The sequence below is a fragment of the Manihot esculenta genome, chromosome 10, assembly GCF_001659605.2.
Source record: "Manihot esculenta cultivar AM560-2 chromosome 10, M.esculenta_v8, whole genome shotgun sequence".
Taxonomy (NCBI): Eukaryota; Viridiplantae; Streptophyta; class Magnoliopsida; order Malpighiales; family Euphorbiaceae; genus Manihot; species Manihot esculenta.
In genome coordinates, this window is record NC_035170.2 from 3,781,369 (window position 1) to 3,808,152 (window position 26,784).

Below are 26,784 nucleotides of genomic sequence, written 5' to 3' on the forward strand. Positions count from 1 at the left end.
GTTTATGCTTCATACCCGAGCAAGCGTCGTGACAAAAATGATTGGTGGGCTGTGATGAAAGTTAAAGGTAGACCCGTTGTTGAACTATCTCAAACGTCTTCAAAGACATATGAACCTTTTCAAGAAGATGACATAGAATATGCTGAAGTAAATATCGATGATATTAATCAACAACACTGCCTCAATGATCCTAGCGAAGGAATGACTGAGATTCATGATGACGTTTCGATAGATGAAGACGAATTCCTTAGTGACCCTGACTCTGATGCAGATGCAGACGGTGATAATGAGTACAATTCATATGAATCAGACTAAATTCATCTATATACTAAAGAAGTTTGGAGTTGTAAATTTCTTTTATTACTCAGTGAGTACCTTAATACATTTGTATATATTTAATATAATGTTTATAAACTTTATATTATTTTTGACTATGACATTTTTTGTTTATTCACAGATGAGGGGACGTGGAAGGGTTAGCAAGGCCAGAGGACGGGTTCAACTTCCTGCAAGTGCTAGTCAAGAGGACGCGAATACAGATGACGGACATGAGCATGAGGCGCATATACCACGGGCACCGACGGGACTTGGGGATACGGAACTTCAAATATGGGTTCCACTTGCATCCAGTGTACAGCCATCTCATATAGATCGATCATATACACCAGTTGCACCATCTGCCGATGCACAGCTTCCCCGTCCCCTTCCACCACCTCACCGTCACAGTTTACATCCTCACCACCCTCCTGCAGCTCCACGACCACCGGTATCACATACACATTCACCTCATTCTGCATCCCCTTCTGGTACTGCATCCGCTAGAGGGACAGGATCTGCATCAGCATCTACTCCATCATCTGCTCCTGCATCAGCTCCAGCATCAGCTGCATCAACCACTGCTGTAGGCGGAACACAGTCATTCAGACAGACTATTTCACTCATTAACAACAAGTAATAATTAATTGTTTATTAATTTACAATATTTTAAATGTTACCATTTACTTACTCTAAAATTATCTTGTTCATGTAGTTTGCATCCGTCGGAGATGTGCAGCCGCAGGATAACTCTGATAGTGAAAGAAAGATTGGTCGAGGAAGGCCACTGTTGGAAGACTGTGCCCAATGAAACCAAGGAGTTTTATTGGCAGGAATTCAAGGTGAAGCATATTTAATTTATCCCAAAAAGTTTATCATCTATTTTTGAACTGTTTAATTACTATCTAATCATAAAATGTAATCTTTTTGCAGAAATACTTTCTATGGGACCAAGCAATTGAGAGCTTGGTAAAAATTGCCTGGCAGAAAAAAGCCGCTGAGCGATACAGGGGCTTAATGTGGGAAATCCGGAAAGGAAAGGCGAAGAATCTTGCAACCCCTGATTATGTTTTGAGGAAGTGGCAGGAAACTTGGAACACTTCTGAATACAAAGAGAAGTGTGAGAAGTTTTCTGCCAATAGGCGCAGTGAGGCTGGAGGTTCAGGATCTGACATTTCTAGGCACGCATGCGGTTCTGTTTCACAGTACACCCACCAGCGGAGGATGGTATTTCTTATAACTTTTATTTTATAATTATCTTCTTATAAATATTTTGGTTCGATGACAAATGCTACAATTCTTATAATTGGTAACAGAGGGAAAGACTAGGCAGAGAACCACATCCGCATGAGCTTTTTGAGGCCACTCATAAGAGAAAGGGGACGGAGGAGTTTGTTGATGCCAAATCAAAAGCTATTTATGTAAGTTCATCTTAAATGTAGTTATTAACAATTTTGATTGATGTAAATTGTTTTACTTATATGTTACTTTAAAATTATAATGCAGGATAAATACGTAGAGCTGAAGGAGGCTGCTACACATCAACAGGAGGGAAGCAATGAACCAACGCCCATAAATGAGGCCCAACTGTACTACGAAGCGGTTGGTGGACAGAAAAAGAGTCGAGTTTATGGGTTAGGGTCCCAGGCCTCAGCATATTTTCATGAGCCAGCTCATTGTTCTGCATCATACACGTCTGCACCCCCAGTGGATCCTCCTACAATTGAAACAATGAACAGGATGCAGAATAAAATTGATCGGCTAGAGACAGAGAATAGTCGAATCACCACAAGGCTGGACGAGTTGCAGACGTTTATGCATAGGATGATGGCACAACAGGGTATTGGGACATCCACTCAGACATCTAGTCCTACGCCACCTCCAGCTCCGTCTCCACAGCAGCGGCGTGATGATGCTCCTGCCATTGGTGATCATCATACAGATAGTGATGATGATACAGATGATGAGCTAGCTAGTTTAGTTTAGTATGTACATTTTGTTATGACCACTTTATAATTTTTTTTCCAACATATAATTGTAGTACAAATTCATTACGTTCTTTATATATTTTAATGAGTAATTTAGTTTTGTCTGTTTATAGTATTTTTATTATATGAATATACAAATGGATGTATATGAATGTACAGGGTACAGATGCATGTATATGAGTGTACAGGATATAGATGGATGTGGATGTATATGATTGTGGATGTGGATGTATATGAATATACAGGGTGCAGATGGATGTATATGGAGTTACAGGGTAGGGGTAGGGATGTGTAATTCTGTATTTTTATTCACTAACGGATTAGTAACCAAACATCCGTCACTGTCACCAACGGAAAATTCCGTTGGTGATCCGTCACTGTCACCAACGGAATTTCCGTTGGTGATCCGTCACTGTCACCAACGGAATTTCCGTTGGTGATCCGTCACTGTCACCAACGGAATTTCCGTTGGTGATCCGTCACTGTCACCAACGGATTTTCCGTTGGTGATCCGTCACTGTCACCAACGGATTTTCCGTTGGTGATCCGTCACTGTCACCAACGGAAAATTCCGTTGGTGATCCGTCACTGTCACTCACGGGTACAAATTTCCGTTGGTAATTAAAATTACCAACGAGGATTTTCCCGACGGACTTAGTCCGTCATAGATCCGTTGGTGATCCGTTTCACCAACGGAATTTCAGTAATTACCAACGGAATTGTCCGTTGGTAATTATGAAATTTCTTGTAGTGGTATAACCGTGGTTACGTAATTCTCATTTATTCCTTTTTCCTTTATCCTTTAGTGACGTATAATCGTTAATCTACTATAATGCCACATGTTTTATCACCGATATCTATATGTAAGGACCAGCGCATCCATTTCTGTCAGACGGTTATGAAGTAGGTGAGTTTGTTCCTCTGATAGACCCAAGCATAGGATGGTCCGGATGCGCATGCTGATAGGGTCACGAGTTAGTTGGACCTGTTCTCCTACCTCCTATCATGTCACCGGACTAGATTCTCCTCCAGTAAACTTAAGCATAGAATGGTCTGATTTGGTTTAGTCACGGGCTAAATGGCGCGATGTTGAGCACTCAATGAAGTCTATTGAGTTTTAAACTTATTTTATTCTCTAGAGCCCGCCTTTAGCTCGGGTGCTAAAAGTCCGGCGGTCAGGACAATGAATGTTTAGTATAATACTAATCAGCAAATATTGGAAAGGGATATAAAGAACCAAATTCCAATTTGTTTTTCATTTCCTAATTTCTATGAGCCGCACGACACAAAAGAAACAGTTGCTTTTTTGAGCTGGAAAATTTTACATGAACAAAGCATATGTCCCAGAAAACAAAAACAAAATAAAAAACAAAAATTGACCTTCCATTAAATCACAGCCCTTCAATCCAAACAAGCTCTTTATCATAAGATACAACACCTGGTTTCAAAAGTAGCAGTCTTCCCACTTATAAATATCACCAGCATCTTAAACAAAGCAAATCAAGCAATCAAAGAAGATCAGTAGATAACAGTTCCTTCATATTCTTGTTTTTATTATTGATGATGAAGACGTTGATGGAGTTTTATGAGTTGGTGAATGGGTTGAAGCCGGTGGTGGTGATGGTGGTGGTTCAAGTGGCGTACGGTGGTGTTAATGTGCTCTATAAATTAGCAATCAGCAATGGAATGAGCGCCAGGATCATTGCTGCCTACAGATATATTTTTGCTACTGTTTTCATGATTCCTCTTGCTCTCTACTTTGAGAAGTAACAATTCTCTCTCTATTTCTTCTTCCTTGTTTGTCTTATTTTCTTTGATTTTGATCTAACTTGTTTGGATTCACAGAAAGAGTATAACTAAACTTACATGGACAGTACTTTTTCAAGCGTTTCTTTGTGGGTTATTTGGGTAATATTTTCTGCCAAACTCATTTTCCTTAATTACAGTATCATCCTCATTTATTTGTAAGTTTGCATTTTCACCCTTGATTTAATTACAATATTTGATTGCAGGGGATCATTATCTCAAAATCTGTACTTGGAAAGTTTAGTCTTGATATCTCCCACATTTGCTACTGCCATTTTTAATCTTGTACCAGCAATTACCTTCATCTTAGCCATCTCTTTTGGGTATTATAACTTAATAATTCTTATTTAATTTCTCCATTTTTCAAAGCAGGATTATTAATTTTCTTCAACTAATTAATTACAAAGCTAATCATTCTTCTTCATGTGAATTTTAGGCTTGAGATAGTGGGATTAAAAACTCCAGCAGGAAAAGCAAAAGTGTTAGGGACAGTAATGGGAATTAGTGGAGCTATGCTACTGACCTTCTACAAAGGACCAGAAATTAACGTTTGGAAAACAAATATTAATCTTCTGAAACATCATCAATCTCATCAAACCCACTTGGCTTCATCTTCATCATCTCATATCTTAGGTTGTTTATTAGCTTCGGGCAATTCCATCGGCTATGCTTTGTGGTTAATCGTTCAGGTGATTCTGTTATAATCACTGATTATGGTTCTTACAAGTTTTTATATAATTGCCTTAATTAATTTTATATTTATATAATAAAACATTTTCTCCTTATAAAAAAAATTAACTAAATTATATTTCTGGCGTTAGGCTAAGATGAGTGCAACATATCCATATCCATATTCAAGCACAGCTTTAATGTCATTAATGGGATCAATTCAAGCCACTGTTTATGCTATTTGCATTGAGAAAGATTGGAGTGCATGGAAGCTAGGCTGGAATATAAGGTTGCTCACGACAATATATGCGGTAAATTTATTTATTTATATATCTATATACATAATTTATTGCTAGACTAAATCTGTGAATACGGTTATTTCATCTATTTAAATTGTTAATATAATTAAAATATCGAAATTTTATTATTTTTTTTATAAAGACTATTTAGCGTATTTTTTAAAAGAGAGATTAAATAGTGTTTTTGGTTGAAATTGCAGGGAATGTTTATAGCTGGCCTGATGACCACTCTTGTAATATGGTGTGTGCGCAAGAAAGGTCCACTGTTTGTCTCCATCTTTAGCCCTCTAATGCTTGTGTGTACTGCCTTGGCTGGATCTATACTACTTAATGAAAATCTACACGTGGGAAGGTATATAGATTTTCTTAATTTTCTTTATTAATAAGAATATATATACTTGAATTATTAAAAATTTTTGCAGTATGGGAGGAGCAGCATTGATAGTGTGTGGTTTATATGCTGTACTATGGGGCAAAAACAAAGAGATGAAGAAAGTGAGTCAACTTGTTCCATTAAGAACCTTCCAAGAAACTGAAAAGATTGAGGTGGTTGTTTCTTCTCTCAAAAATGATAATGACAACAATCACTCCAACGTTGAACATTGCAATAAAGACATGACGACGGCTGACGATTTTTTACAAAAACAAGATAAATAATAAGATTTACAAAGAAGCAATTAACAAAAAAAAATTCGCAGACCGTGGTCTCGCCATTGTTCCAATTTCCAATTGCCACCAAGCTTGGGCAAATTGGAAATTATTTATGCATCTGCTTTTTTTATTTTTATTATTATTATTTATTAATTAATGATAATCAAATAAAATTTTGCTTACAAGCAGCAAAGTATCATATTTTTATTAATTATTTTACATGCTAATAATAATATTTTATTATGAATTTATTATCAGCTACCCATTATAATTTAATTATCTGCTATTAATCATATTTAATAATTAAAAAAATAATAGTGGGTAACAAAAACAGTGGCGGAATTTTTAACCATGCAATACACTAGCTTAATATATAAAGCTAGCGGAGGTCACTTTTGAGGCAATATCAATGTGATTACAGTAAAATTTTTATTAACTGATTATCTATTAATTACCAATTAATTCCTAATGAAATTTAATAATTATATTTTTAATTTTTAAAAAATTTACTATTTAATTCTTAAATATTACTAACGAGTCAGCATTTTCAAAAATCTATTAAAAGATTTTTATCTTTTTTATTTATCAAAAAAATTATCTTTTCATTTATTTTTATCATTAAAAAGATAATAAAAAATTAAATTATCTCTCTTCTTCTGTTTTTTCTTTTTGACACTTTCTTTTCTTCTTCGTCTAGACGCTTTATCCTCTTGTTTTTTCTTCATCAGATGCCTCATTCTCTTCTTCTTTTCTAATTTTGATTCTTTTTTTTTATTTTGATTATTCTTCTTTTTTCAAAAACAGGAAGAGAACTCTTCTTCATTTTTTCTCTTTTCTTTTTGAGGATGAGAGGAAAATGGACTACTTTATTGATAAAAAAAAATAAAAATATTTTAATAAATTTAATAAAATATAAAAAATTTTTAATAATTTTAAAAAATATATAGACCGATTTATTGTTAATAATAATATCTAAAAACTGAATAAAAAGTTTTATTTAAAAGTAAAATAAAATATTAAAAATTTTATCTTTTATTATTCATTTATTTTAACGAAAAAAAAGATTATTTTATTAAAAATATATATAAAAATATTTTAATAAATTTTTAAAAATAATAAAATTAATTTATTAATAATAAAAATAATCAGAAACTATTTTTTTTTGTGGTGAAGTAAGGCAAGAGATGAATATTGGGTAAAGTGGTTTTCGACTCAGTTTCCATACTAAGCGGACAAAAGATATTTGGGCAACTTCTCTTTAATGAATAGAAAGGCCCAACTCAACCTTTTTAACTTCCAGACCATCGTATTCTAATTATACAAATCCTAAAATTACAGGAAATTAAAATTAATTATTTATAAGGTCATTATTTTTTACAATCTTTTTCCACCTGAAGCGTGAGAATCCCACTTCTCATCACGTCTTTGTACACTGATAGGGATGTTTATTGCTGTCATTCTTTTTTTTTTTGCTTAAAGCCACCCACTGTCGGCTGCCAAAATAAAATTAATTTTTACTTTTCTTTTAAGAAAAATATTATTTAAATTTTATAATATAAAAAAATTTATCAAATGATTTTTTGATTTTAAAAAATATATTAAAATATTTTTAATAATTAAAATATTTATTAATAAATTATTTAATTAATTTTAATTATTAAATATTTTATTATTTAATTTTTTATAATTTTAAAAAATTTATTAATTAATCTTTTAAATTTATAAAAAATTTATTAATTAATTTATATATATTATATATGTTTTAAATTTTTTTATAATATTTAATAATTAAAATTATAAAAAAATTAATTAATAATAAATTTTCGAGATAAATGATAAAATTTATCTGTTTCTAAATATTATTATATATGTTTTTTATTATATATTAAAAATAAATAACATATATATATTATATATGTTTTTAATGATAAAATTTTCGAGATAAATGATTATTAGTTTCTAAATATTATTTATTATTTATTTTTAATTATTAATTTTTAAAATAGATATTAATTTATTTTATGTTATTTATTTTTAATAATAAATTTTTAAAAATAAAAATATATATATATTTTTAACTCGGAATTGAAAATTGGAGAGTAAAACTAGAGACTATTTAAATTTACTCAAATACACTTATTATCAGATTAAATATATCAATGCAAAAAATATATTAATTTTTAAAACATTTTATTATTTATTTTTAATAATAAATTTTTTAAAATAAAATTAATTCATCTTATATTATATATATATTTTTTTTAACTGAGAATTGAGAATTGAAAAAATAGAATATGAGATCTCTCATATTTACTCAAATACACTTTTCACCAGATTAAATTTATGAGTGTAAAAAAAAGTATATAAAAAATTTTAAATCTTTTAAGATTAATTTTATCATATAAAAAATTTTAATCACTTTTAAATTTATTATTGAAATATTTATCATTCGCATATAAAAAAAATATTATGAATTAATTAATATATAAATGAATTAATATATAATGTATTGAATACGTATATACTAAAAAATTAAATATGCAATGCAAATATATAAATATATAGTTGTATGACATTTTATTGGTATATATTAAAATAAATAATTATAATTATATTATAATGAAATTTATATTAATAAAGTTAATTTACCATGTTAATAAATAAAATTTTAACTAACTAGATATATATACAATAATAAATTTAAAATTTTAAAATATTTTAGTTTTATTATATGATTACTTAAATTTATATCATAAAGTGATATTTTTAATTAAAAATATACTTCAAAATTTATAAATTATAATGAATTTTAATATATCATAAATTTATTTTAAGAATTAAAATGTAAAATTAAAAATTAAAAAATAAAAAATAATAAAAAGGGAAACGATGTGGAACCAAGTGGGATTGAAGTCCCACATCGTTCAGAAAAGAAAAGGGAGACATTTGCCTCCCAATAAATAATGAAAAAAAGCTTCCTCCATTAAAAATTCTTAAGTGTTTCCCTTTTAATTATATTAATCAGAGTTTGGTACAGTGATTTTTGCGAGTATTTCACTTATTTGCATTTTTAAGATCAGGATGTGCAATGAGTGTGTTCAATCTCCAACATAATTAGAGAATATGTCTTTTTAAGTTACTGAGTTGGAAATATCATTTTTTTTTAAATTAAAAAAATTGAATAGTTAGATTTCACCGTCAAAATTTGAGACTGCAATTTCAATTCCCATTCTCATAAATCTTAATCGAAATCATTGATTTTGGTCTAAGTAAGCCCTTTAATTAGGCATAATGTTGAAACCTGTGGAAGTGGGCAACAATAAATTATGAGAGTGGAGATGTAGGATGAGCTGGATTTGGCGTTAATCATCAAATTAAACAATTGTAATCATTTCATAAATGCTGGTTTGAGAAGAGAAGGCAGTGTCCAAAAATGCAAGGAGAATTTTTACTTCAATAACACTCCATACACAAATATCTATTAAATTTGAAGCCTCAATTAATGAATTTTTCATAAACTTAAAAGAAAAATAATTTTAATAAAAATCAGAAACTAAATTATTTACTGTTAAATTAGCAAGAATTAAATTATATATTTTATTAAATCTCAGGATTATACTGTAAATTATCCTAATTTTCTTTTTTAATCTTCCCAGGAAATCCAATGACTGCAAGCCATGTGGAGGAGTTCTGGGCCTGGGCCCAATTCAAATGGTCTCATCTCACTCCAATGATTGGTTATCAAACCCTAATTTTAGAAAACCTAATTCACATGCAAATCACGTGACTGTATTTTTCTCATACTACGTAAATAAAGATGCGAATATGTCTCCACACCTGGAAAAAAACAAAAACTCTCTCCACTCCAGTAAAGTCAAAGCAAAAATGTCAACAACAAATCTGGAAGTAGAAGAAATATGAGTTGAAATAGTAAAATTCCACCATTAAACAACGAAGATCGTATCACTTTAGCGCCAAGTACGCGAACACTGACATCAACGCTGCGCGCGTAAATCCACGAAACGACAGAAAATTGAACCCCACATTTCCGTGTTCTTTGTAAATAATTTTTTAATTTAACGTTTCTCTCTCTCTTTCCTCCATTATCTTTCTTTCTTTTAATGATTAAGGTTCTTTTCATTTCTTTTTTATTCTTTATTTTTGTCCCTGGATTGATTTATCAAGAACGAGGAAGGAGAAAAATACCCGATTTCTGTTTTGGGTCTTAGACATATTTTTTTTGTTTTTTTTAAAAATTTTTTTTGCGTGTTCAAATTTGCTAAATTCAATTGGTTTGGACCATTTTCTTTGTATTCGTATCTGTTGACTATAAATTGTTTTTCAATGTTTCGGCGTGTCTGTTTCTTTTCTTGATTTATAATCAACATTTGAGAGTGATCTAAAGATTGTTTTATTTACTTAAACATTTTATTTAGAACGATTGGAGACGATCCTGATTCAAGTTTTTTGCATGCGGTGGAGAAATCGGGTTCTGGGTACCCAGAAGAAGTTAAGATTCCAATCTTAATTGGAAGATCTCCGAAGAAGGTCCCTTCTCTTTTCCCTTTTCTGTGTGATTAATTCTGTTTTATTTTTCTTTTTATTTTTTGGGATGGGGAGGGGGGTGAGCGGCGGCGTTGCGATTGTGATTATTCCGTGTGATTTCATTTTGGAGTGTGCTGTTAAAGTGGGTAATTTATTTTTTGTTCTGTAGTGGGATTTCATCAGAATCATTTTGTTTTATGATGAAATAAAACCATAGATGGCTATTATCGTTGTTTGTTGTTGATATTATGGCAGTTCATTGGTGGAACTTTAGTTTTATTTTTCACCATTTTGTAATTGGAATTTATTGTATCTACTATTCAAGTGATGATAGCTGTACTCAACTTTACACTTGTTTCTATGTTGTTCTAATTATTGCTTACCAAAAGAAACTATTTTAATGATTTTGTTTCTGCATGTTTGAATTCCTGCAACTTTTACTTCTTGCCTTTAATGGATTTGATGCGTCTGGGATTTCTAAATTACCTTTTGGCTTCAGGTTTGGTCCCTTAATCCTGTCAGTTGGTTTCACTTGCAGTTTCTTTTTCTTTTCTTTTCTTTTTTTAATTACCTTCTATTTTATTTTCGTTTCATTTTTTTCCCTTTTCTTTATTCTCTTCAAAGTTGATAGATATTGTCTGGCCTGCTGTGATTCCATTATCTGAGGCATTTTCAAAAGCAAAATCCAACCTTTTGTTTTGATTTGTTTAGGTTTAATCTGGGAAAGGAAGAAAAAGGGATGCTTGTGTTCAGGCTTAGAATTCTTTGTGCTATTTACTTCACTTTTTATGTTTATGTTATGGTGTTTTAAATATGTTTCCTTTCATGAATCAAAAAATTTTTTTATTACTGGCCTTTCATGATTGTATTTAGAGTCCGTCTTTCGTTATATGCGCCATTTCTTGGCCCTTCTTTTTGTAAATCTTTGGCATATTTGCTTATTTTCTGTGCACATAAATGCTTTTCATTTTCATTGAAATATTGAAGAATCATTTCCAAGAAGCCGGGAGCCTGGATTCCTGGGAGTCGTCGTCCAAATTAGTTAGTTGATAGCACTATCACTTAGGAAGTTAGATTGAGCAGCTTATTAGCATATTGTTTTGCAGATGTTTGCTGCTTTATTTTGCATAGCAAATAATGAAGAGGAGGAAAATATTGAAGAGTTAGGCTATAACAATAAATTTATTTCCTTCTTCAAATAGCTTTTCTCTTTTTGTTTGATGCAGGTGCATCATTGTATTTTCTGAAGTGCTTCAAAGAAATGTCAACAAAAAGGGAATCTAAACAGGCTGCACCAAGTGTCATGGCAAGATTAATGGGGTTGGATGAAATGCGACCTCAGCAGCCTATTCAAAAGAAACCAAGAGTTCTCTCTGAGAATTATCTCTGCAAGGCTGCTTCTATTGGTATCAGAGAGAAATGTCCAGAGCGTCATTCATTTAATTTGAATTCTGAAGATCAGGATGGACATAATGCTGTATTCTTACAAACACTGAGGAAAAAGAAGCAACCTAACACGCCAGTTCAAAAGAGGGAACTGCATTTGGATTCATCTGGGGTCAAGATGAAAGTCACAGAAGCACATCATGTTTCATGGGATAAGAAACTAAGAAGTTCAAAGGATTCTAATGAACCGTTAGCAGCTATTGATTCAGAGATGATCAATATTCTAAAACACCTCCAGAGACCAGATTTGCGTATCACCAAGAAAGTCAATCAGCCAAATGATGTGCGTTCGAGCTTGCAGTCAGGATGTGTTAGAGTCTTAAAGTCACCAAGTGCTTCTTACAGCAGAAAGATTAGCATGTGCAGGAAATTTAGGAGGAAAAGTGAACGAGGGCATGTCAACTCTCTAAATATAGTTCAGAATGGTCTTGGAATAGGAGACGTTTTAATTGATGATATGAACAAGTTTTCAAGATCAAAATTCAAGGCAAATAACAGATCATTTCTCCCAACTTCCACAATTGTTGTTCCAAAACCGAACCTGGGAAAGGCAGATAGTGCTTTGAGATCCTTTTCTCATTATGTATCTTATCCGGGTAACGGAAAGCAAAAAGATATTCTAAGTTCTTGCAATGGGGATTTATATTCTCAAGTGAAAAGGGGTAAAAACTTGGCAGATGGCGTGGGAATTGTTAAGCCAAGGTCTAGATTTTTGAGGGAAAGAACCAGAAAAGTGGGGCGCAACATAGGTAGCATGCCCTTTGAGGAATCAAGTTCTGAAATTAGTGGTAGTGGCCTCTGTGCAAAAGAATCTGAGTTAACAGTGCTCTCGACTCCCATTTTATCTGATAGGAAGGGACAGTTTTTTAATTCAGATGGATCAAATGTGGTCAGGGAAGCCAAGAAGCCAATCTCTGAAAGGTGGAAGATGACCAAAAGAAACTACGATACTCTAGGCATAAGCAGTGATGTGAGTCATGAGTTTATCCGTGACTTACCGAGATCCAGGTCCCTTCTTGCATACTTTAATGAAGTTGGAAGTCCCAATACCAGGACAAGCCATGAACCTCTTGAAAATAGCAGGCGTGCAAGTGACTTTGAGTCTGTCAATTTGATACAGAACAAGTTAAGAGAGCAAGATTTTGACCAGAAAGATGATAGTTCAGAATTTAGAAGCTCAGACTCCAGCTATAAAAAGTCTCAACGTTTTCCTTGTTTGGAGGTAGAAAACATTAGCCCAGTTGGACATAATTGTGTGGTTCAGAATGAAATGGAGTGCAAACTCAAGGAGAAGGATTCGGGTGGCCAAGTTTCAGCAGTTGCTAAGTCCTCTGGGCAAAACAATCAGACTTCACAAGATATTTGGATGAAGCAGGAGGGACTCAAGAATGAAGGATGGAGAGAGGATCATCCTGGACATCAATTTGAATCAAGAAACTCTGTCTTGTCGATAAGAGAGGAAGATTCTTATTGCCATATCCAAGATAGTTCAGTTCAACAGGTTTGTTGCATCTTGCTTGTGAAATACACTTGATACCTAGGAATGGTCCTTTTTTAGCACATATCCAGGGCAGTTTATGTCCCTTGTAACTCTATTCTTTTGCAAACAAAATTTGTATAATCCTGGTTCCAAACTTGGCCTGGTCTTTTCCTGGCTTGAACTCTGTGAAGTTAGGACTGAGCTAAACGGAACCAAATATGTTTAGTTTGGTGGAGATCCTATAGGATCCTGTGCCAAAATTTTACTCCCGTCCCCTCTTGTCATAACTCATAAGAAATTCTCTAATGGTACACAATTTGCTATAATAATTAGCACATATTCTGTCTTGTTGCAAAAATATATCTTATTGTACCTCAGATTATATTTTATAATAATACCTAGCATGATATAATACAAACATTCAGAATTAGTGTTTAATTGGTTTTGAAGAAAGAAACTAAAACAAAACCCTAAGCATAGCAAAGCATTTACAGGCTTAAAAATAGAGCATATTGATGGAATCCAGGATTGAAGCCATTCATGTGTTGTTCTTGCATACAAATTTCTTTACTTTGTCAAATGGTATAAGCATGTGGAGAATAACTTATTAAACATGAATTATGTGAAAATACATCTGTTCATCTATGACATTTTTACTCCTTTTCTTTGTTGTAATAATCTTGAGTTCTTTTGCTTGATTGAGCTGAATCTGGAGTTATGTAGTTTGGTTCATTTATCAGCTTCATATTGTCTTGCAAATACTTGAGTGTTTGCCGCAATGAAGTGAAATACAAAAAGCTTTTGAGTTGACTGTTTCTCTTTCTAGGATTCACATCATGCATTGTTTTGCATATGCTACCCCATTTTTTATGTGAAACCAAAATGAAGAATCATGGACAGCCTTTTAGTTCTTTGTGCAGTTGAAAAATAATTTAGGAAATATAGGGCTTTGTTTAGAGTCAAATAACGTCCCCTGTACAGTATTGCGTCTATTAGAAGGATGGTATGTGATTCTTGTTTTTAGGACCAGGCTTGAGAATCGGATAAGTGCTGCATTATACTGATATGGAGTTTCTGGATGCAGAGAAACAGTAGAGAGGTTATGGGGATTGGGAAATTTTCTGTGAGATTTTCTTTTTTAACAAATTTGTCTTGTTCTTGAGAATTAAATAATTTTAGACTCTTCAAATTTCTTTATTTGGCTTATAGATCCCCCTAGTGAAATTTATTACTTATCATCTGAGGTGAAGCTGTTAGCACAAGGCCATATAACTAAGAATTGTTTGTCTGTCATCTTGATGTTATATTAATCAATTAGTTACCTTGCTTATGAAATCATTAAAAAAAAAGATATTTCTCATAAGCACTAAGTGATTATCGTTTCTTCTCTGCACATTTTTTTGGATAGTTCCTCCCCATTTTTTCATATGTATTTGAAAGTTTCTATGCTTCTTGCTTATTTTAAGTTATTTCATAACATTGCAGGAATTTTCCAATGATATCTTTGAAGAAGAGTCTGTTTCCTCACCAATCTCTTGCACAGGCCCAGAATCAGTGATGAGCTTCGAGGAGGCTTATCAACCTAGTCCAAATTCAGTACTGGAACCATTTTACGGAAAGGAGATTTTTTCTAGCTCTGACTCTTTTAAAGGAGTGAATGCTTCCTTACATGGTTAGCAAACTAGCGCTGCTGCTTCTAAATTATTAAAATTTATTTCCTTTAGGTTTTCCCCTTCTTTTCCATATATATATTTTTTATAGATCCTTCTTTTTGCTAGGTTTGCATACGCAACTTGAACTCCTACAGTCAGAGACATCTGAGGCATACTCTGAAGGATCCAGCATGGTGGTGTCTAGTGATGAAGATAATGGGGAAGGATCTGTAAATGATTCTGAAGAAAATCAAGGCCTGATGAGATTGTTCAGGGTCGAAGAGAGTAGGGATTTCTCCTATCTCGTTGATGTGTTAGCTGAGGCAGCTTTTCACAACAGAAACTCTCACTCTCAGGAATTCCCAATCAGTTCTTCTGTCTTTGAGATCCTGGAGAAAAGGTATGGTGAGCAGATATCCTGGAAAAGATCAGAAAGGAGGCTTCTATTTGATCGCATTAATCCTGGGCTGATGGAGATTTTGCAGCTATCCATGGGTGTGCTGACATGGAAAAAATCTGTGGCAAGAAGGTTTAATTTTAGTCGAAGGCCTGACATGATTGAGGAGGAGCTGTGGATGTTACTGGTTAACCAGGAAAAGGAAGCAAGGAAGGAATCTGAGAAGTTTCTAGGAAAACATGATGGGTGGATGGAGTTGGGAGATGATATTCAGATCATTGGCAGAGAAATAGAGAATTCTTTGATTGATGAGCTAGTAGCAGATGTTAGCATGGAGAGTTTTTGATAGACGGTATTTTTGCTTTTGATATATTATCAGAACTACATTGCATATAGATTTTTTTTTTTTTTTTTTTTTTTAACTAGAGAAAGAGAAGAAGAGGAATGTTGTGTTTGTTTTTTTCCTAGTTTGTGTTCTTTTTTTTTTTGAACCACGAGAGAGATATATATAGGAAATTTTTTGATAGAGTGAGATTTGAAATTGGGTAGTCAATATTCGTGTAGTTTTTCATAAAAAGAAATGATGAATATACATGTGCCCTGTTCTTCTTAGGTTTTTCTGTTCTTCGTTTTAAGTTAGCTATTTTCTGTCCATAACTTCTTGCATGCAATTGTACAGCCTGTGATTTTATTTGTGATGTTATACTTGTGTTTCTGAACTTGTGAGGATTTGCTGATCACTATGTAATGATAATATATACTTCTCTTTCTTCACCAGCAATGCATCTTGAAATCTTAGGACATGCTTCCATGATGATTACTTTTTTGTCTCTGATTCATGATGTTTCATTTTTGCCCATGAAGTTGTCGCTTTGTTTAGGTGAGCTAAACCTGGTATTCACATGCCACTTTCCAAACCTGAATGCAAACTTCTTTTCGTTCCCAACCAAAACACTGAAAATTAGAAGTTCATCTACCAACTCCATCCCATCAACTCCCATTTTACAGCTCAAAACTCTAGCTATTTATACAAAAATTGGCAATCCCTTCAATGCATCAAGAGAGCATCAAGGGAGCTGCTGTTATTTGCCTGCTTTATCTATTTCATGGATTGCCACAGCTTTCTCTTTATCATAAACAAAGCCAAGGCCACAGTCTACCTTATATTCCTTGCCCTCACTGTTGCCGCCTCAGCTCGGAAGCTAGTTGAAGAACCACCAGTTCCGGTGGTGTCCCCGCAGCCGCTCCCTACATCATTACAACCTAATCCTAGTGTAGCTGCAACTACTACTGCTTCAACAGTCAACTCTGGCAATACCTTAACCTTCTTCATGCATGACATTCTTGGCGGGTCAAACCCCACAGCCAGAGCAGTCACCGGCATAGTCAACAATCCAGCAGTCAGCGGTCAACTCCCGTTCGCCAAACCCAACGGGGCAGTCCTTCCAGTGGATAATGGGGTGCCCCAAAACAACAACAATAATGGCCTTATAAACAACAATAACCTCCCATTCCTTACAGGCCTCAGTGGAACCACAGCAAATGTTGTTCAAAACAATGGGAACAATAACTTGATCAACAATGGATTTAACTTCCCGGTTGTCAATGGAGACCAACTTCCATCCACTCTTCAACAACTCATGTTCGGAACGATTACTGTGATCGACGATGAACTAACCGAAGGGCATGATCTAAGGTCAGGATTTGTAGGCAGGGCTCAAGGGTTCTATGTGGCTAGTTCTGTGGATGGTACCAGCCAAACCATGGCATTTACAGCTATGTTTCAGAATGGGCATTATGAGGACAGCCTTATATTTTTCGGAGTTCATAGGACTGCTGTGTCTGAGTCTCAGCTTGCTATTATGGGTGGCACTGGAAAATATGTTAATGCTAAGGGCTTCGCCATTGGTAAGACCTTCCCTGCTACTAATCAGCATGAGACTGATGGTGTTGAGAGCTTGTTGCACTTTACTGTTTATGTTAGTTATTAATTCTATTTTGATGGGTATTATGTTATAATTCAAAGAAAAATCTGTGAATCATGTTGAGTGAAAATTTGAGAAATTTCAGTTTATTTTCATGGATCTGAAAATATTATGCTCCATATAAAACGGATATATTAAAATTATATTTTTATAAAAAATAAAAAATTAAAATTACCACAATTATTAATATAATAAATTATAATAGTTTAGTTGTTTTTATAACGGTTAATTTAAAGTATTGAAAACACTATTTTATTTATTTTATTTTACATTAATTATTTTACGTTAATTATTTATCTCTATTTATTTTTTTATATAAATTATTTAAATTGAATAAAATTTTATACAATTAGTTTTATTAATTCTTTAATTCTTTTTATATTTTATCACAATTAATATTTTTTATAATAATTTTAATTTATTATATAAATTTATTCTATATAATTATATTTTCTATAGGATAATTATTTAATTTTTATAAATATATTTTTAATATTAATAAAAAATATAATATTATTTTAATAATAAAATACTATGAAATTTTTATTATAATAATATATTATATTAAAAGGTAATAAAAAATAAAAAAGTTAGTAACAATTTATATAATAAATTGTATTTATTATATCAAAATATAGAAAATCGAAAAATCATATATTAATAGTGATGATAAAAATAATAAATAGTATTTAACATATATATTAATTATTATTTTATATAAAATTAAAATTAAAAATATATAAAAATTATAAATTTATGCTATATGACATCATTATGTAAGTTAATTATGTACTAGTAATTTTTTATATATTTATTATTATTTACATGAAAAATATATAGTATCAATTAATTAATAATATTGATTATAATATTAATTATTCACATAAATAAAAATAAAATATATATATTAAAATTTTTATTTTATTATAATTAATATATTATATTAAAAAATTATAAAAAATTAAAAAGTCATATAGTAGAAAAATAAAAAGTCATATATATATCATAAAAATAAAAATAATAAATTTCATTTATTATGAATATATTAATTAATAATATTATTAAATATAAAAATATAATTTAAAAATAAAAATAAAAATATTAAATATATCACTTTATATAAATATATAAATTTTAATAATGTTATTTACATAACTACATAAATTTAAATATATCACCGGTCAATCTCTCTCTAACTTATTTTAAAATTTAGCTTTATATATATTAAAATTTAATTTTTATAAATATATTTTTAATATTATATTTATTATTAAAATAAAAATATAATATTTTTTTAATAATAAAATATAATAAAATTTTTATTACAATATTAATAATATTTTATATTAAAAAATAATAAAAAAATAAAAGGTTAATAATAATTAATATAATAAATTATACTTATTATAACAAAAGGTCATATATTAATAGTGATGATAAAAATAATAAATTATATTTAATATATATATATATATTAATTATTATTTATATAGAAATAAAATTAAAAGCGTATAAAAAATTATAAATTTGTGTGAGTTAATTATAATACTTTTACAATCTCTCACATATTTATTATTATTTCTCAAATATATTATTATTCACATAAAAATAAAAATATATAATATTAATTAATTAATTATGTTGATTTTTTTCAGTTTATTTATTATTAAAAATAAAATATATATATTAAATTTTTTATTTTATTGTGATTAATATATTATATTAAAAAATTATAAAAAATTAAAAAAACACATACTGTAATGATAGAAAAATAAAAAATTATATATATATATATATATATATATATATATATATATATATATAAATTATAATAATAAAAATAATAAATTTAATTTATTATAATTAATAATATTATTAAATATAAAAATATAATTTAAAAATAAAAATAAAATATATTAAATATATTATTAGACACAAATATATAAATTTAATACAAGCACTTATATAAATATACAAAATTAAGCATATTATTTATCAATCTGTTTACGCTCTACAAGATTTGAGCTTGATGTTCCAGCTCTTCAACTTCGTCAAACACCGTCCGTCGTGTGCTGATCCACCTGAGGAAGAGTCTCAACGGTGGCTACCCTTTTGCATTCTCATACTTTCCGGTGCCACCAACCACCGCAATCTGCGATTCATGCGATGTAGTCCTGTGTACCCCAAAGAAACTAATACTATCTTCAGCAACTCCATGCAATAAAATCGTCAGTGCCATTGTAGGGCTTGTACCATCCAGCGAGCTAGCCAAATAGAAACACTGAGAAATTCTTAGGTGGAAGAATTTTTAATAATGCAGGATCCACTTGTCTGTCTTGAATTTTTGATGGACTGGGTCCAGCCAACTTTTTCCTAAAACCCTGTGCTCTGCCAAGTATAGCAGATCCCAACTCATCATGCTTTCTGTAAACTCGTCATCGATGACCGTGATCGACCCAAACATGATTTTCTGCAGTGTGGACCCTTCCAGGATCTGACCGGCGGTGACAAATGGTTGGTTATTACCGTTGACAACGTTGTTGTTGTTGTTGCCACTGTTTTGGAGAACATTGTTGGCTTGGCCAGGGTTTAGGCCTGTGATCAATGGGGCAGTGTTTGGGCTTTGTAATGCTGTTAATATTGTTAAGGTTGGGCAGTGGAGCCCCACCTTGGAGTGGGAAGAAGTTGTTGTTGGGTACAGAGAATGGGATGCGATTACTGTCTGTCCGGGCAATGATTCCGGTGACCACCCTCGTGTTATAGAAATAACTTTGATAGCTTATTTAAATAAAATTGTGAGAATGAAAAATAAGAATGATTATAAATTTTTTAACATTCTTATGATAAATTATATGTATGATAAGCAGCTAATAGAATTTTTCTAACTTATGAGATAAACATTGAAGGAAAGGAGTTTCTTTCTTTTGTTTTCTTCTTCCCCTACACTAGAGTCTCCATCTACAACCTTAATCACTGCATAGCCATTAGCAGCCTGAAACTTCCCAGTCCCTCCAATGACTGCAATATGAGACTCATGCACATCTCTCTTGTACTCGCCAAAAAAATTCAACCCATCTTCAGACTCACTCTCGCCAAACTTCACAACCATTGCCACTATATGACTAGTTCCATTTTCTGAGCTTGCAACAAACATTCCTTGTGCTTTTCCTGTCGCTAACGAACCATATGTTGTTTCTTCAAATAAGTTTTCATCAATTTCAATCACACTTCCAAATTCCATTTCCTGCAGAGTAGCACTGACTGGAAACGACATCCCAACGTTCGAAAAATCAAGCGATGCGGGGTTGGATTGCGGTAAAGGGATGCCTCCATTGGGAGGAAAATATCCAAGAGGTTTAGAAAATGGAATTGGGGTAGTGAATTTAGTGGTTTTAGGGTTTGGAAAAGGGTATGTCACATTGAGAACATTTGGCATTAGGAATGTGATTTGGGGATGATTATGGTTATGATGAGAATTAGATGGAGATGGATTGCCAAGATTTCTAGCTGAGAAGGATTGATTGATAATGGCCATGAAGAAGAGGAAACCAATGATGGCTAAAATGAAAGGGTTCTTGGCCATTGTCATTTACAAGTTTATGGTAGTTTGGACCATGTTTAATTTCTAGGGTTACCAAGTTTGATCAATTTATAGAAAATGAAGAAGAATGTGAGAAAATGGATTAGCTTTGCTTTTAATGGATTTGGTAAAATGGTGGAGTTGGTAGTAACTGCATGGCTTTTGGGCTTGTTTAGCTACTGCAAAGTGTGAATTGTTTGGCAATTGGAATTCAATTTTCATCTCCTTTGAGCTTCGTCTCCTTCTTCAAATATCTATTTACGAAAGAAATGGATCAGTAAAAACAAACTTCTTTTTTATTATTTTTAAAATTATATAATTTTGTGACCTTTATTATTATTACATAGCCAACGACATGACGTTTGGAGGCAGGCTCAAATATATATGGGCTGTACTCGGGAACAGCCTAAAAATTCTTTTGATGGACTTTGATTCATAGGCCATAGCCCGTTATGTGACTCTGAAATTAAATGCTTGCTCCATCATGAAAAAAAATCCCCAAATTGATGACTCTCTTTTATCGACTCTCTAGTAAAACCCTAATTCTTTCAAATCTCTTCCCTCTCAAAAACTTTAATTCTTCATTTCAACTCTTCCCTCTCTCTCAATGTACCTCTACAGTCTTACGCTTCAACGAGCGACCGGCATCATCTCCGCGATCAACGGCAGTTTCTCCGGTGGCAAGACCCAAGAAATTGTAGTAGCTCGCGGAAAAGTCCTTGATCTTCTCCGCCCTGACGAGAATGGTAAGCTTCAGACTCTTCTTTCTGTTGAAATATTCGGTGCTATTCGCTCTCTAGCTCAGTTCAGACTAACTGGATCTCAAAAGGATTATATAGCTGTTGGGTCTGATTCGGGAAGAATCGTAATTCTTGAATATAACAAGGAGAGAAATGTTTTTGACAAAATACACCAGGAAACTTTTGGGAAATCTGGTTGCCGCCGGATTGTTCCAGGGCAATACTTGGCCATTGACCCAAAAGGAAGAGCTGTTATGATAGGTGCCTGTGAGAAACAGAAGTTAGTTTATGTTTTGAATAGAGATACTGCTGCTAGGTTGACTATATCGTCACCGTTAGAAGCACATAAGTCTCACACAATAGTATATTCAATTTGCGGTGTTGATTGTGGGTTTGATAACCCAATATTTGCTGCTATTGAGTTGGATTATTCAGAGGCAGACCAGGATTCAACAGGGCAGGCTGCCAGTGAGGCACAGAAACATTTGACGTTTTATGAGCTTGATTTAGGGCTTAATCACGTGTCTAGGAAGTGGTCTGAGCAGGTGGATAATGGGGCAAATATGCTCGTTACAGTGCCTGGGGGTGGTGATGGACCAAGTGGAGTTTTGGTTTGCGCAGAGAATTTTGTAATTTATAAGAATGAGGGGCATCCAGATGTGAGAGCAGTGATTCCAAGGCGAGCAGATTTACCTGCTGAGAGAGGGGTTTTGGTAGTTTCTGCAGCTACTCATAAGCAGAAGTCCATGTTTTTCTTTCTTTTGCAGACAGAGTATGGTGATATCTTCAAGGTTACATTGGATCATGAGAATGATAAGGTAAAGGAGTTGAAAATTAAGTATTTTGATACAATTCCTGTTACTGCTTCTATGTGTGTGTTGAAATCAGGGTTTTTGTTTGCTGCATCAGAGTTTGGGAATCATGCATTATATCAGTTTCAGGCGATTGGGGAGGAGGCTGATGTGGAAGCCTCATCAGCTACTTTAATGGAAACTGAGGAAGGTTTCCAGCCTGTGTTTTTCCAGCCAAGAGGTTTGAAGAATCTTGTTAGAATTGACCAGGTTGAGAGCTTGATGCCTATTATGGATATGAAGGTTTTTAATCTTTTTGATGAGGAAACACCTCAAATATTTTCACTTTGTGGACGTGGTCCTCGGTCTTCATTGAGGATATTGAGGCCAGGTTTAGCCATTAGCGAGATGGCTGTTTCACAGCTTCCAGGTGTACCAAGTGCAGTCTGGACTGTGAAAAAGAATGTTAACGATGAATTTGATGCATACATTGTTGTGTCTTTCAACAATGCCACACTAGTACTTTCAATTGGAGAAACAGTTGAGGAAGTCAGTGACAGTGGGTTTCTTGATACTACACCTTCCCTTGCTGTTTCTTTGATTGGTGATGATTCTTTGATGCAAGTTCACCCAAATGGCATCAGGCATATAAGGGAAGATGGGCGTATAAATGAATGGAGGACTCCTGGAAAGAGAACAATTGTAAAGGTTGGCTCCAATAGACTTCAAGTGGTTATTGCTTTAAGTGGAGGGGAGCTTATATATTTTGAGGTTGATGTTACTGGTCAGCTAATGGAGGTGGAGAAGCATGAGATGTCTGGAGATGTGGCCTGTTTGGATATTGCACCTGTTCCAGAAGGAAGACAGAGATCCCGATTCCTTGCAGTTGGTTCATATGACAATACCATTCGTATCTTGTCCTTGGATCCTGATGACTGTATGCAAATTTTGAGTGTTCAAAGTGTCTCATCACCTCCAGAATCCCTCCTCTTTCTCGAGGTTCAGGCATCAGTAGGTGGAGAGGATGGTGCTGATCACCCTGCTAGCCTTTTCCTTAATGCTGGTTTGCAGTCTGGGGTTCTATTCAGGACAGTGGTAGACATGGTGACAGGCCAGCTTTCTGATTCTCGTTCCCGGTTCTTGGGCTTGAGGGCACCAAAACTCTTCTCCATTATTGTGAGAGACCGGCGTGCAATGTTGTGCTTATCAAGTCGACCCTGGCTTGGTTATATTCACCAAGGGCATTTCCTTTTAACACCCCTTTCATACGAGACTCTTGAATTTGCTGCTTCATTCTCATCTGATCAGTGTGCAGAAGGTGTGGTAGCTGTAGCTGGGGATGCCTTGAGGATTTTTACCATTGAAAGGTTGGGAGAAACATTTAATGAAACTGCAATACCTCTAAGGTACACTCCAAGAAAGTTTGTGGTTCTACCTAAGAAGAAGCTTTTGGTAGTTATTGAGAGTGATCAAGGAGCATATGCAGCAGAGGAGCGTGAAGCTGCCAAAAAGGAGTGTTTTGAGGCTGCTGGGATGGGGGAAAATGGAAGTGCAAATGCTGATCAGATGGAGAATGGTGGTGATGATGAAGACAAAGATGATCCACTTTCTGATGAGCAGTATGGTTATCCAAAGGCAGAATCAGAAAAGTGGGTTTCTTGCATCAGGGTTCTAGACCCAAGGACAGCATCCACAACTTGTCTGCTGGAGCTTCAGGACAATGAAGCTGCATTTAGTGTGTGCACAGTTAACTTCCATGACAAGGAGCATGGAACTCTTTTAGCCGTCGGTACTGCCAAGGGACTCCAGTTTTGGCCCAAAAGAAGTTTAGTTGCTGGGTTCATTCACATCTATAAGTTTGTGGATGATGGCAGAACCCTGGAACTTTTGCACAAGACACAAGTGGAAGGTGTACCACTTGCCTTATGCCAGTTTCAGGGAAGACTGCTCGCTGGGATAGGACCTGTGCTCAGACTGTATGACCTAGGGAAGAAGAGGTTGCTTAGGAAATGTGAGAATAAGCTGTTCCCTAACACTATTGTCTCTATTCACACCTACCGCGATAGGATATATGTGGGTGATATTCAAGAGGTATGCTATCTGTATATAAAAATCTAGACATTTCTTATCTATAATATCTTTGTTGCAAAAAGATTGTCATGTCTAATTTTTCTCATAGTTTAAGAATCATAATATAATGTTCTTTACATTTTTCCTTTAGATCGTCCTTATTTTCTAGAGCAAAAAATTATTCTTTCTTTTTATTTTGCCTTCAACATGTATAAAGTTACAATGCATATCTCATTTTGCTATGGAGCTGATGAAGGGAAAATCTCTACAAGTATTTTTTTTTTAATTATTTTTTTGCTTAATGGAAGTGGCATATATTTTGGGACATCCTGAAAAGGAACAGTAGGCAATCTTTATGGGACCCTCGGGTGGGGGGGGGGGTATGTATATTATTTTTGTTTTATATGCTTGCATGTCCCTTTTTTTCCATGTAATTTGACTCACTAGTTTCCTTATTGTATACGCTGCAGTCGTTCCATTTCTGCAAGTATAGGCGAGATGAAAATCAGCTCTATATATTTGCAGATGATTGTGTTCCAAGATGGCTTACTGCAACATCGCACATAGATTTTGATACTGTGGCAGGTGCCGACAAGTTTGGAAACATCTATTTTGTGCGGTTGCCCCAGGATGTTTCTGATGAGATAGAAGAAGACCCAACTGGTGGAAAGATAAAATGGGAACAGGGGAAGCTTAATGGAGCTCCGAACAAGGTAGAGGAGATAGTACAGTTTCATGTTGGTGATGTCATTACTAGCCTGCATAAGGCATCCTTAATTCCAGGTGGTGGAGAGTGCATCATATACGGGACAGTGATGGGGAGCTTGGGGGCTCTGCTTCCATTCACCTCTCGCGATGATGTTGACTTCTTTTCTCACTTGGAGATGCATTTGAGGCAGGACCACCCACCATTATGTGGAAGAGACCATATGGCATTTAGATCTGCTTATTTTCCAGTTAAGGTAAGTCATAGTGCATGGTCCTTGTTTTACTATATTTGCTCAACCCTCAAAATGAATAGGAAGTATCATGAAAATGGTGATCTCATTGCAAGATCACAGCAATTTGATATGGGCCTTATTGTTTTAGCGGTTGCTCTCAAAGAACACTCTTTTATGCTGCTCAATTTCTGTGTGTTTTTCTGGATAGATCAATTGACCCTTCACTTCTCCGTACTTTCTGTAATGTGTTAAATGTTTGACATGATTTTGCAGGATGTGATCGATGGGGATCTATGTGAGCAGTTCCCAACACTTCCACTTGATGCGCAGAGAAAAATTGCTGATGAATTGGATAGAACACCTGGGGAGATACTGAAGAAACTAGAAGAAATTCGAAATAAGATCATCTAAGGAAGGTCTATGCTTGAAGGTGCAGTTTTGCTTTAAACGTTTATCATCTTATTTTTGGATCATTCTGCAGGGTGGTTACTAGTATTGAAGGAATGGAACATAACATCATTCTCATGAATGTAGGATGATTTATATGTTTATTTATCGGAAATTAAAAGTCTGAGAATCTAGTTTATCACTTGGTTGCTGTTTCTGAAATTGATACTTATCAAGTTTTTTATAAAGAACTACGTCAATGCTATGCAGCATGGTTTTATTCTCCATGCCATCCAGTTGTGGCCTTGTAGAGCATTGAGAATACTTGTGAATTTGGCATGAGCATATCTGTGGGAATACATGTGAATATGTTCTTGATTGGTGGAATTTTTAGTTGGGCTATATGAACTAACAGCAGCAAAATACCAGGTTCATGAATTTTGGTTTGACCATCTAATGGCGCTTATGAAGAATTTGATCTTGTCCATGCAGGTCTTTTACTCTAGAGTTCATAAGGGTCATTGTCGGTGGCAATCGAAGGTGAAATGTGCTGATCTGTCTAAAAAATGCAGATGTGATAATTGGACAGTGCCAGGACTTGACCCAAAGACCAGCCGGGTGAATTTTATTGGTGGAAAAAGCTACCTGGAAGTTTTGTTGGTTGAAGAAACAGGCTGACTATTAGAAAAAGCTACCTATATTGAGGCAGCCCTTTCTGTAGATGTATTGTCTTTTATCAATGCATCGTCTGGTTCTTGGCTCTATAGCTTTAAATGGCATCGATGAAAATGGCAACACGTTTCAGATGATGGTGGATATTGTAACCATGCCTAGATAGTTAAAGCTGTTTGTCTCTTGTGAAAATGAGAAGAAATCTGTATGATTAAATTTGAAATGCTTATTATATAATTTGAACTCTCATATTTACACTGATAAAAGTCAGATGACAGTTTAATATTTTTGTTATTAACCTTTTAACTTCTAATTTTTATTAAGTTATAATATAAGTTATAATTATTTAATTTCTACACGTAAATGATCT

At 33.6% G+C, this 26,784-nt stretch overlaps 4 protein-coding genes and 1 pseudogene across 5 annotated transcripts; 4 read left to right on the plus strand and 1 right to left on the minus strand.

Moving 5' to 3' along the window:
• The first annotated feature begins 3,821 nt into the window (after positions 1–3,821).
• Positions 3,822–5,862, plus strand: LOC110625244 (WAT1-related protein At1g25270). The gene is made up of 7 exons (XM_021770848.2): positions 3,822–4,069; positions 4,149–4,211; positions 4,316–4,432; positions 4,546–4,798; positions 4,931–5,089; positions 5,278–5,429; positions 5,500–5,862. Exons 1-7 carry the CDS (start codon positions 3,864–3,866, stop codon positions 5,732–5,734), a joined length of 1,185 nt encoding a protein of 394 aa, XP_021626540.1. The 5' UTR covers positions 3,822–3,863; the 3' UTR covers positions 5,735–5,862.
• Positions 5,863–9,707: 3,845 nt separating this feature from the next.
• Positions 9,708–16,316, plus strand: LOC110624847. 2 transcript variants are annotated; one of them, XM_043961011.1, is made up of 5 exons: positions 9,708–10,276; positions 11,500–13,220; positions 14,685–14,871; positions 14,978–15,600; positions 16,129–16,316. In XM_043961011.1, exons 2-4 carry the CDS (start codon positions 11,535–11,537, stop codon positions 15,592–15,594), a joined length of 2,490 nt encoding a protein of 829 aa, XP_043816946.1. In that variant the 5' UTR covers positions 9,708–10,276; positions 11,500–11,534; the 3' UTR covers positions 15,595–15,600; positions 16,129–16,316. The 2 variants fall into 2 exon arrangements, with proteins under 2 accessions (XP_043816946.1, XP_021625937.1); XM_021770245.2 differs by lacking the exon at positions 16,129–16,316 and having other exon boundaries at positions 9,709–10,276; positions 14,978–15,670.
• A 35-nt stretch (positions 16,317–16,351) lies between these two features.
• On the plus strand, positions 16,352–17,332 carry LOC110624848 (dirigent protein 25). Its single transcript, XM_021770246.2, has one exon. It carries the CDS (start codon positions 16,355–16,357, stop codon positions 17,237–17,239), a length of 885 nt encoding a protein of 294 aa, XP_021625938.1. The 5' UTR covers positions 16,352–16,354; the 3' UTR covers positions 17,240–17,332.
• Positions 17,333–19,284: 1,952 nt separating this feature from the next.
• On the minus strand, positions 19,285–20,816 carry LOC110624991 (annotated as a pseudogene).
• Positions 20,817–21,275: 459 nt separating this feature from the next.
• Positions 21,276–26,699, plus strand: LOC110624692 (spliceosome-associated protein 130 A). The gene is made up of 4 exons (XM_021769938.2): positions 21,276–24,435; positions 24,885–25,376; positions 25,629–25,785; positions 26,235–26,699. Exons 1-3 carry the CDS (start codon positions 21,421–21,423, stop codon positions 25,764–25,766), a joined length of 3,645 nt encoding a protein of 1,214 aa, XP_021625630.1. The 5' UTR covers positions 21,276–21,420; the 3' UTR covers positions 25,767–25,785; positions 26,235–26,699.
• Positions 26,700–26,784: the final 85 nt, after the last annotated feature.